Source organism: Elephas maximus, chromosome 5 (assembly GCF_024166365.1).
Source record: "Elephas maximus indicus isolate mEleMax1 chromosome 5, mEleMax1 primary haplotype, whole genome shotgun sequence".
Lineage (NCBI taxonomy): Eukaryota > Metazoa > Chordata > Mammalia > Proboscidea > Elephantidae > Elephas > Elephas maximus.
This window is the reverse complement of record NC_064823.1, coordinates 79,646,382-79,657,046: the sequence shown is the minus strand read 5'-3', so window position 1 is coordinate 79,657,046 and position 10,665 is coordinate 79,646,382. Positions and strand designations below refer to the sequence as shown.

General features: G+C 39.2%; 1 protein-coding gene across 1 annotated transcript; it reads left to right on the top strand.

The window, feature by feature from the left end:
• Positions 1 to 290: 290 nt before the first annotated feature.
• On the top strand, positions 291 to 6,224 carry CXCL13 (C-X-C motif chemokine ligand 13). Its single transcript, XM_049887091.1, has 4 exons — positions 291 to 394; positions 1,970 to 2,102; positions 4,851 to 4,931; positions 5,946 to 6,224. The coding sequence occupies exons 1-4, from the start codon at positions 331 to 333 to the stop codon at positions 5,998 to 6,000; spliced, it is 333 nt and encodes a 110-aa protein (XP_049743048.1). The 5' UTR covers positions 291 to 330; the 3' UTR covers positions 6,001 to 6,224.
• Positions 6,225 to 10,665: the final 4,441 nt, after the last annotated feature.

Sequence of the window (10,665 nt, the reverse complement as noted above, 5' to 3'; positions counted from 1 at the left end):
AAAATGTCTTGGAGCCTCTAAATGGGTATCTTTTCCCTTTCTCCCCACCTTCAACTTCTTGCAGCATCCCTGGCATTTATAGTTTACATTTTCAAGAAATATTTTTTATACTAATAGTTCTCTGTAGCAAAATTCATAAAGTTTGCAAGAGGTGGTCAAAAACAGCAAGCTCAGCAATATGTGGGGGCTTTCACAAGTGATGATGCAGCCAACCTACTGGAGGCAAAGGCAGTGGGAGGGCTCTTATTGGTGTAAATAAATAGGAGTATCTGGGCTAAGAACCTACAGCTTGGACTCAGAGCTGAAGCCTGAACTCCACCTTCAGGCAGAATGAGGTTCACTCCTGCATCTCTGCTTCTGCTGCTGCTGGCCATTAGCCTGTCTCCAGTTCAGGGTGAGAACTTTCACTTACCTTTTCATTGTCCTTTTGAACAGAAATGTTCTTTAGCCATTTCATTTTTTTTTTTTTTTCAGTTAAAAAAAAATTGGGTTGGAGGGAAATATGACTAAAAGGGAATAAAACTTCTCAGCTAATCCTAGATTTCTCAAAGTAAGGTGCTTTCTAAAAGCAAGGTGCTTAGGGACTGAACCATTAGAGGCTGGAAGCAATCATATTGTTAAGATCTGAGATACTGGAAATCCAATGTTCTTGTGACGTACCCTTGGTTTGTGTATTCCTGGCCTTTTTCAGATTCCATTCCTGCTATAACTAATTCTTTACCTATCTCTCTTCTTCATTACGCTTCTCAGTGCTATCTCTTCTGACCAAACCCTTTTTGGGTTTAGAGGTATTGACCTCAACTGGTCTCCTGCATGGAGACGATTAGCTCTGGCATGAACCATCGTAAGTACACCAGGGGTTCAAATTTGCAAGCATTCTGCAAAGTAGCAGATTTTTAAGAATACATGGAGAGGCTCTCTTTATGTAAGAAGGTAAATCTCTGGTCGAAGTGTTAAGTTTTTAAACAGCTGAAGGAATCGCACTCAGGTGGAGGATGAAGTCCTCCACTCAAGCTGAGAGGAAAAATTGTGTTCCCAAAATACAGGATTTTTTTTTTTCAGTTTTTATTTTGATTTGCCCATTATTTTCACTGTTCAAGACCCTCATTTCTCTCCTCCCCCATGAGGCTTTTCCATGCTCCTCGAAAAGTTAGCTGTTAGTTAAATCCTCTGTTCCCAGTGTGCAGTTTGGACCTTAGGTATAATACCATCTTTCACAGCATTTTCGTTTTTGTTTACTTCCCTCCCAAAATTGTAAACACCTTGAAAGTTGGACTCTTTAATTTGTAAATACATGTCAAGCACAGAAATAAGCAGTGGAGAAAAATGGGTTTCAATAAATGTTAAATAAACTTCGCACTCTTTAAAATCCAAGAGGTAGGTTATTTATAAAATTGTTCCCTTCTAATAGCTTTGGTTGTTGAATTAAACTAGTTTTCAATTTTTATTATTAGCTCTTGTTGGGTCATGTTTGACAATTGTGCTGAAGGACCAACTTACTAAAGAAAAACAATTAAGTGTCTTTCACGGCATTTCCCCAAATAGAAAGACAGGGGAAACATGATAAGAGAGAGAGAACGCTGTTGCAGCTTGCTACTGCTCCTGGGATTCTAACCAGTTCACATCCTTGGTTTTTATGTTGCTTGCACGTGAAGATTAGTTTATTTTATTTTGCATGAATTATAACTCAGTTTAAGTGACCGCAGTGGTGGTCCTGAATTTTTTTTTTTTTTTTTAATGACAATCTCCTGAGGGCCAGTATAAATGCTGCCACAAGTTTCAAGAAGTGCTTTGTTTTTAAAAAGCTAATTTCATTTGTAAGGTTTTGATAGAAAAAGTTGAAAAATGATCAAGCCAAGACAAGCAGAAGTTCGAAAATCCTCAAAGGCACAATATGAAAAGATGAGTCAATTATGTTCTAGTTGTGAATTATATGTCAAAGAGCTAAAACAAGTGGTTCTGTTTACAGGTTTTCTGGAGGCCAATTACACAAATTTAAAATGTAAATGCCTGCAGCAGACGTCAGTCTACATCCCTGCACAGAGCATTCAGCGGCTTCAAATCTTCCCGGCTGGGAGCGGTTGCCCAAATGTAGAAGTCATGTAAGTTGCAAAGAAAAAAAAAATCTTTTTTTCACTCGGTACTTTTATTCTTGCTCAACAATCTCAAAGTGATTTATTTTGAGTGGTGCTAAAAATTCCTAAGCTAATAATGCTGTTGTAGTTGTTAGGTGCCCTGGAGTCTATTTCTGACTCACCCAACAGGTAGTATTTATTGAGTACTTACTTTGCAACAGCCACTGAGCTAAGTGCTCTACATGCATTCACTCATTTTATTCTTTCAACACCATACGAAGCTATGTCTCCTATCACCCCTTACGGATGTGAAAACTGAGGCTTAGGGCGGTCAGTGAACTGCCTGAGGCACACCTTTACCAAGGGGGTGAAGCCAGGGCTCCCCCGCAACCCCAATGTTTTCCTGTTCCAAAGTCTCTTCTCTAACCCACCAAATTCACATTGGCAGCAGCAGCAGACACTTTGCAGAGCAAAAACTATGTATCCAGAACAGTGTTTGATCTGAACTCTTATTTTATGGATCTTCCTTTAGCTTTAGGCTTTAGCAACTTTGATCACATAACTCTGGTTAAATATTAGGCTAAAGGGACTATAGTGGCTACAAGAAATTTAGTAACTATTTCCTTTTACTGAAATGGTGTGACCCTCCCTTTTCTATGCTCCTGGAGCTGTCTGTGCCTATCTCTATTATAGAATTTCTCATAGCTTATTGAATGAGACACTGCATGCAAGGCCCTGGTGCAGTGCTTGGCACAGACATAGATGTTCAGTGAATGAGAGCTGCAATTATTATAGGATCATTGTGCTGAAATAATCCGGTTTTTTTGTTTTGTTTTGTCTCTCTAACTTCCGCTAGAAAATAAGTTCTTTAAAGACAAGGGTAAGATATTATTCATTTCTCTGTTCCCAATGTTTTATCCCATACCTGGCATATAGTAGAGATTCAACAAATGTTGAATTGTTGCGCTAAATATTTTCAATGGAGCCAGTACATATTTTTCATGTAACTACTTAGAACTTTGAATTCTCCTTCCCAGATCAATCTTTAATAAACAACACCCACAACACCTTGCAGTATTAGACATAGCATCTTTTCCAGGGCATCCCTGACTTGGCCTTTATTAGCAGCTCTTCCCTTGGACTTCTTTAGATGTTTGGGGTGCTTGTAAGCAACTACCTGGTTTGCCTCATTCAACCCCAGTGCTTCAGGTGTGAGACTATCTGTATTCAACTTATAGAAGAGAGAAATGGGGTATCAGAGATGCATATGAAATTTTCTCATTAAAAAGGCACTGTCCTTTCACTAATGTACTAAAAAATGAAAGTTCTAACTAAAGTACAATGATTGTCCTCAAACTCAGAGATGTAAAGTCTGGTCTTGACCCACTTGAGAGCAGCTCCTCTTGCTGTTTAGGTAACTGGGGATCCTTTCTTTGGATCACATTTTGTCTCTCATGACTCACATCTCCCCCCTCTCCACTGGAAGAGATAACACCTTAATTTTCTCTACTTCAATATTTTTGAAGTAACAAATGTTTGGTTTGATATCTTCTCATCAAATTCTGCATTTCTGAATTTGAACCAGTTAAGGAAACAACTCATACCAGTCAGGCGTGAAAACATTGTGAGTCTACCCCACCCCAGTGCCATGAGTCTAGATAGTCAGAAATCTGTTTTTCCATCATGAATTCAGAAACTAAATAGGGAAGTTCTGCTCAAGATCCCAACTATTCTCTGACCTCTGTCTTCTCTAAGAATCACATACAAGAGTGGAGTTTCAAAGCTAGGTGGATGGATCCTTAATGTTTGTCATTTTACTGCTATGATCATTGAAACACAAAGAGCTTGTGTTTTCTGCTCAAGGTCACCACAGTAGAATTGATTTTCCCGGTTTGATATCAGCTTCCAATGCAGGTAAAGCACTTAATGCCATGCCTGACATCTGGTAATCATTCAGGTCATGCCCATGTAGACAGGTGGCTAAAGTGTGGGCTATGGAGTCAATTAACCTTCAACTGAATCCTGCTCTATCATGTATTTGTTGTGTAATCTTAGGCAAATTATTTAAACTCTCTAAGCCTCAGTTTCCTCATCTGAAAGTGAGGCAATAATAGTTCCTCTAACACAGGGATTTTGTGAAATTAATGCGTAAAATGATCCATATTACCTGCTCAGCATAATCCTTGGCACATAGTAAGCACTTGATAAATAATAGCTATTAATCATTGTTGTTGCTTCTGTTATTGCTTAATTTCTTAGAGCAGTGAAAGCCTTGTAAACTGGTAGTTCAACCAAATACAGATGTCACTCAAAGCAACTGGCCGTGTAACCTCTCCCACATCAAATGTCATTGAATTTTTTTCAAATAAAACGTCTTCAAGAGTGTTTTCTGTAACCCATTTTGTCTCCCAAGCTCAATGAACAAACAGATTTTTAAGATTTTGTGATATAACTTTAGTAGGGAACCAACCTTGGAGTCAAGCTATTTGGTCCAGCTCCGATTCAGGTAAATGTTATCAATAAAATACTAACTTCTGAAATGTGAGATTCTGTCAACTACGTATTCAGCTCCACATATATGCTCAATGATGCTTTTTTTCATTCCTCAGACCTCATGCTACAAATCACCTACTCTACATCTAAAACAGCCTCGCTCCAATTTCACTTTATTTTAGAATAATTATTTTCCTACACAGCTTTTTCCTTTATTAAAAGCACAGAATTGACTAAAATGTAACACTGCTTTATTTTTATTTTTGTTTTGTTTTTCCCTAGAGTTTGGATGAAGAATAACAGAGTTGTATGCTCTAACCCTTACACCAAATGGTTCCAAAAGCTCTTGAAAGTGTTACAGAAGTAAGTCAACAATAACAAAGAGGTTTGAAATTCCAGTGCATATTGAGGGTTTCCCTTTCCCTGTTGTTCCGACTCATAGCGACGCCATGCATAACAGAACGAAACACTGCCTGGTCCTGCGCCATTGTTACAATTATTGTTATGCTTGAGCCCACTGTTGCACCTACTGTGTCAATCCATTTCGTTGAGGGTCTTCCTCTTTTCCACTGACCCTGTACTTTAGCAATCATGATGTCCTTCTCCAAGGGACTGATCCCTCCTGACAACATTTCCAAAGTATGTAAGATACAGTCTCACCATCCTCACTTCCAAGAAGCATTCTGGTTGTACTTCTTCCAAGACAGATTTGTTCGTTCCTTTGGCAGTCAGTGATATAGTCAGCATTCTTTGCCAATGCCACAATTCGAAGGTGTCAATTCTTCTTTGGTCTTCCCTATTCATTGTCCAGCTTTCCCATGCATACGATGTGATTGAAAATACCATGGCTTGGGTCAGGCACACCTTAGTCTTCAAGGTGACGTCTTTGCTTTTCAACACTTTAAAGAGGTCTTTTGCAGCAGATTTGCCCAAAGCGATGTGTCTTTTGATTTCTTGACTGCTGCTTCCATGGCTGTTGATTATGGATCCAAGTAAAATGAAACCCTTGACAACTTCAATCTTTTCACCGTTTATCATGATGTTGCTCATTGGTCCAGTTGTGAGGATTTTTGTTTTCTTTATGTAGAGGTGCAATCCATACTGAAGGCTGTGGTCTTTGATCTGCATTAGTAACTGCTTCAAGTTTCTTTCCCTGGTCAGTCAAAATGGGGACCATTTTAGATGCATGAGACAAATATCTATCTTTCATTATTACTACTTTTCAGATACAGTGGAGGTGACTCATTGCAGCAGCTCATAAACTAAACTGGAAAGCCGTGTGCACAGTACTCCTTGTTTGATTTCCCCACGTTAAAACCACAGTTTCTGGTAGGTCTTTCTCTAAACATGACTTTTTTATTTGCTTCTGTTTCATAGAGATCATCTTCGTCTCTCAACTTCACCAGCTCCGATGCTTAAGAGGACTACCTGATGCCAATATTCTCATCAAAAACACCTGCATCCCCCCCTTATCCCACTCTGGATTGTAATTCTGTACTTGCTTGAATCTTTTTCAATAAAAAAAAACTTCCCCAAACAAATGCGTATAAGAAGACATGTAAAAATACCCTGCAGAAGCTGGCGGGAAAACTCAAACTTCTTTCATAGATAATACTCTCCAAGTTCTGGGAGCTTCACATTTTTATTCATCAGGGAGGAAATTTTCTCTAAGGGCATTCATTCAGTTATAAACCACATAGGTTTCTTTTGATTACACACTTGATGCTTAATGCCAAATTTTCCTAGAAAATGAGGTAATGGGAATTTAAGCCTCAAATCTGAATGCATGGTTTAGATTGAGAAGGAAATGATACATGCTTTTCAATCATATTGTACCCTGAGAAAAGCAGATTTCCATGAAAGAATAGAAAGCTATCTAGGAAAACAAAGAAGTTCAAACTGATAAAAGGATGCCACATAGTAAATGTTCTCTGTTCAAAAACTCACCATCGAGAGGGATGGGTCCTTTTTCCACTTTAAGAGTTTCACTGTATAAGATTTATTATCTTAAGGTTATCTAGAGAAACAGAACAAGTGAGATAGATATATTCATATGTATCTATGGAGAGAGAAAGAGAAAGATTTATTTTAAGGAATTGGCTCATGGGGTGATGGGGTGGAAGATGAGGGGGGAAGTGTGTTAACAAGTTCAAAATCTATAGGTCAGGCAACAGGCTGGAGATTCCTGCAGGCTTGTGTCCCAAGATCTGTAGGTCAGAAGACAGGAGGAGTGAAGAGCGATGGCAAAAAACCTGTTTATAGTCTGGAGACAGAATACATCCTAAGAAAAACTTCCTTTTTGCTTTTAAGGCCTTCAACTGATTATGGATGGTAACCCGCTTTGCTTAAGACTAACTGATTAAATCACATGTAACAGCTTCCTAACAGTACCCAGACTATTATTTGACCAAACAACTGGACACCAAGCCTAGCCAAGCTGACACGTAGAATTAGCCATTCCACACATGGTAAAACTGAGAACATTCAAAGACGCTTGGACTTAAATGTAGTAAATATCCAGGAAAAGCATTTAAAGGATGATATTCAGATGTATTCATTTATACACGTCCTTGGTGAAATTTTTTTATTCACATCTTCTGCACAGACTTTTTTTTTTTTTGTCTCTGATATAAAATTCTTTAATATATCCTGTTAATCTAATACTACTTAATATACTTGAGCAAATATTTTACTTAATTATGAGAGATTTGGGCCTAACTGAGCATTTGCTCAAATTTAGACATCCTCTGGCTCATAATAGTGCATCATGTTAATTTTTCTTTGTATGTGGCTTGCCTTTTACAGACAAGCTAAAATTATATGACCAGCGAGTGACTTTATTCCAAATATTAGCACAATGGGAAAATGCTTGACTCTGAGAGGCTCTTTCGTCTGACATGCTAGTTAGGATTTCCTCTAGACTTCCATACTCCTACTAAGACCTGTTTCCACTGTCTCATTATATTGATTCTTAAAGCCTCCCATATTTTATCTGACAAAGTCTTGAATTGGGTGGCAAGCCTTCTCTCCCGCCCCCCGGGCTGAACTTCACTGCCCGTTTGTGACTTGTACTTGCCCAGCTCCCCTGCGAGATCTGCTCCCAGCAGGCTCCCCTAGTTTCTTAACTGTATCTTGCTCCTGCTTTCATTTTTCTCTTTTTATTTTTGGATTTATCTTTATTAAATAGATGTCTTGGATGGGAGTAAAAAAGTGTCTACAAATACTAATTTTCTGTTGGCTATAATTCAAAATTTATTTCTTTATTACAAATACTCCAAAAAGGAGCATATAAAATGCCCTCAAAATCTGGCATTCTAGTGTTTTACAGACTTCAAGTAGAAATTTTTAGAGATTAGGTATCATTTCAATCTTTAATTTTATTTTGGTCTTTGAGAATGTAACTAGACAAATACTGAAGAGCCTCAAGTAAGAATTACTACCGTTTCATAGTAAGAAGACTTGGTGACACAATGACTAAGCGCTTGCCTGCTAGTGCAGAGGTTGGTGTTTCAAATCCATTAGCAGCTCCGAAGGAGAAAAAACCTGGTGATCTGCTCCAGTGAAGAGTAAAAAAAAAAAAAAAGAAATCCGCTGCTGTTTAGTTGATTCCAACTCCTAGCGACCCTATAGGACAGAGTAGAACTGCCCCATAGAGTTTCCAAGAAGCAGCTGGTGGATCTGAACTGCCAACATTTTGGTTAGCGCCATAAAGATTACAGCCTTGGGGACCCCAGGGGGCAGTTCTACTCTGTTCTATAGGGGTGCTACAAGGTGGAATCAACTCGACAGTACTACTATCACCCTCATGTAGAAGCTGAGACGGAACGGTTAAGTAACTTGATATAAAACTATAACTTGGCTTTATAGCTAGTCAATGACAAGACAAAATTCCAACTCAGGCAGTCTGGCACCTGAATCCATGCTTCTAATCACTACATTGTACTGAATCTATATGAGCACATACCATTAGCTCTATTTTACAGAAACAGAAACTGAGGCAAATAGGTATTTACTTCCCCAAATCATAACCACTAAGACCAGAATTTAAACCCAGGGCCATCTGACTCCTAAGCAAGTGCTATTCATCTTTATGCTGCCTGATGTTTCCTTATCCCAAAATGTATTTCTTACCCCTTGGTCTACTCTCTTTTACAGGACTAATCAAAGCCAGTCAGAGAATGAGAGCTTCAAAACATTGAGGCCTCCCTAGATTGAGACATGCAATCATAATCCAGTCCCAAGGGATCCGTGCAGGTGAAAGGGCATCATGAAGGCAGTGGGCAAATGCAGAAAGAGAAACAAAACATCCAGGCCAAGGAAGAATTCCAGACTTGCTTTTCTTACCACACACACACACTCATTCCTCAAACATCACAGGAGTTGTAGGGACGTTCAGCCTGATTTAGAACAGGGATCTTAACCCCTGGTTAAATGTAGGATAACCTGTTGAGTCAGTTAATTGAGTGAGGTAAGGTGATCTTTTGCTGAGCTGAGTGGGTTTAGGTCTGGAAAGGAAGAATTGTGGAACAGTAAGGCAGAATCTAGGTAATTTATGGCAACATACATATGTACATACACAAATTAATTAAAACTCTAAGTAAAAAAATACAATTAAAGATAAAATACAAGGTAATGTTGGGCAAAACAGGATGTCCAATTCTGAGGACTTGATGAAGGAGCTACAAGGCCAAGCTACACAGGATCTCTTAATAGCAGAATCCAGGGAAACAGTGACAAAGCCAGTTGAGCCTCAAAGTGCTCTGCTCACAACCATTTGACCAGCCTAAGGAAAAGATTCTGCTTCTCTAAGGGATCAGACAATAAAAGGGGCTCAGGTCCAGCTGTATGAGTTTCATTCTAGCTTTTTTTCTTTTTCAATCAACTTCTATTCGCCAATTTTTCCCTCTCACTGAGACGTGTCATTTTATTCCTCTCAACTGTACGTGAGGGTTGGGTACCTATCCCAGGATTGCCTTGTTCTGAGGTAAAGCGTGGTGTTAAATTTGAACAGAATTAATGTGCTAGTCTATAAAAAAAAAAAAAAACTTCATAGAACTGAGAAAGAGAAGCAAGCTCATGAAGCCAGCAGGGTAATATTTGAAAGAGAAATGACACCATTCTGTGAACTTTCAGGACAGAGGCTCTCCACGTGGGGCTCCTCCAAAAGGGCAGCAGCTACATATTCTTGGGCCCTCCTCAGACCTACTGAGTCAGAAACTCAGGGTGGGGCCCAGCAATCTGTGTTGAAGAAACCCTCTAGGTGATAATGATGCAGCTAAAGTTTGAAAATCACTGCTCTAGGAAAATGTTAATTCTTCACTGTCCATTTAGAAACATCTAGAATCATTCCATTAGAATCATCGAGAGAGAGAGAGAGAGAGATCCTTGCCAACAAGTCGACTCCAACTCATGGCCATACCATGTACAACAAAACAAAATGTTGACTAGTCCTGTGTCAACTCACCATTGTGGGCACATTCAAGCCCATTGTTTCAGGTACTGTGCCAGTTCATCTCACTGAGGGTCTCCCTCACCGTTGTTGGCCCTCTACTTCACCAAACATGATGTCCTCCTCAAGCAATTGATCCCTTATGATGATGTGTCCAAAACAAACACCAGGGACAATGTTTTGCTGTAATCCATAAAGTTTTCACTGGCTAACTTTCAGAACTGGGTTTAACTTTCAGAAGTAGATTGTCAGGCCTTTCTTCCTAGTCTGTCTTAGTCTCGAAGCTCTGCTGAAACCTTTTCACCAGTGAAATAGCTTCCAGTACTATAGCAATACACAAGCTACCACAGTACGACAAACTGACAGATGGGCAGTGGAGATGTGTGTGTGTGTGCGCATGTCAGGTTCTTTGAAGTATAATTTACATACAGTAAATTCACCCTTTTTAAGTGCATATTTTGATGAGTTTCCTAAATGCATAAAATCATGTAATTGCCACCACAATCAAGATAAAGTACATTTCCATCACCCAAAAAGTTCCCTCGTACTCATTTGCAGTCAATCCCCCACCACTAGCCCCAGCCTTCAGCACTCACTAATCTAATTTCAGCTCCTGAAGTTTTACCCGTTTCCAGAACATCGTTTAAG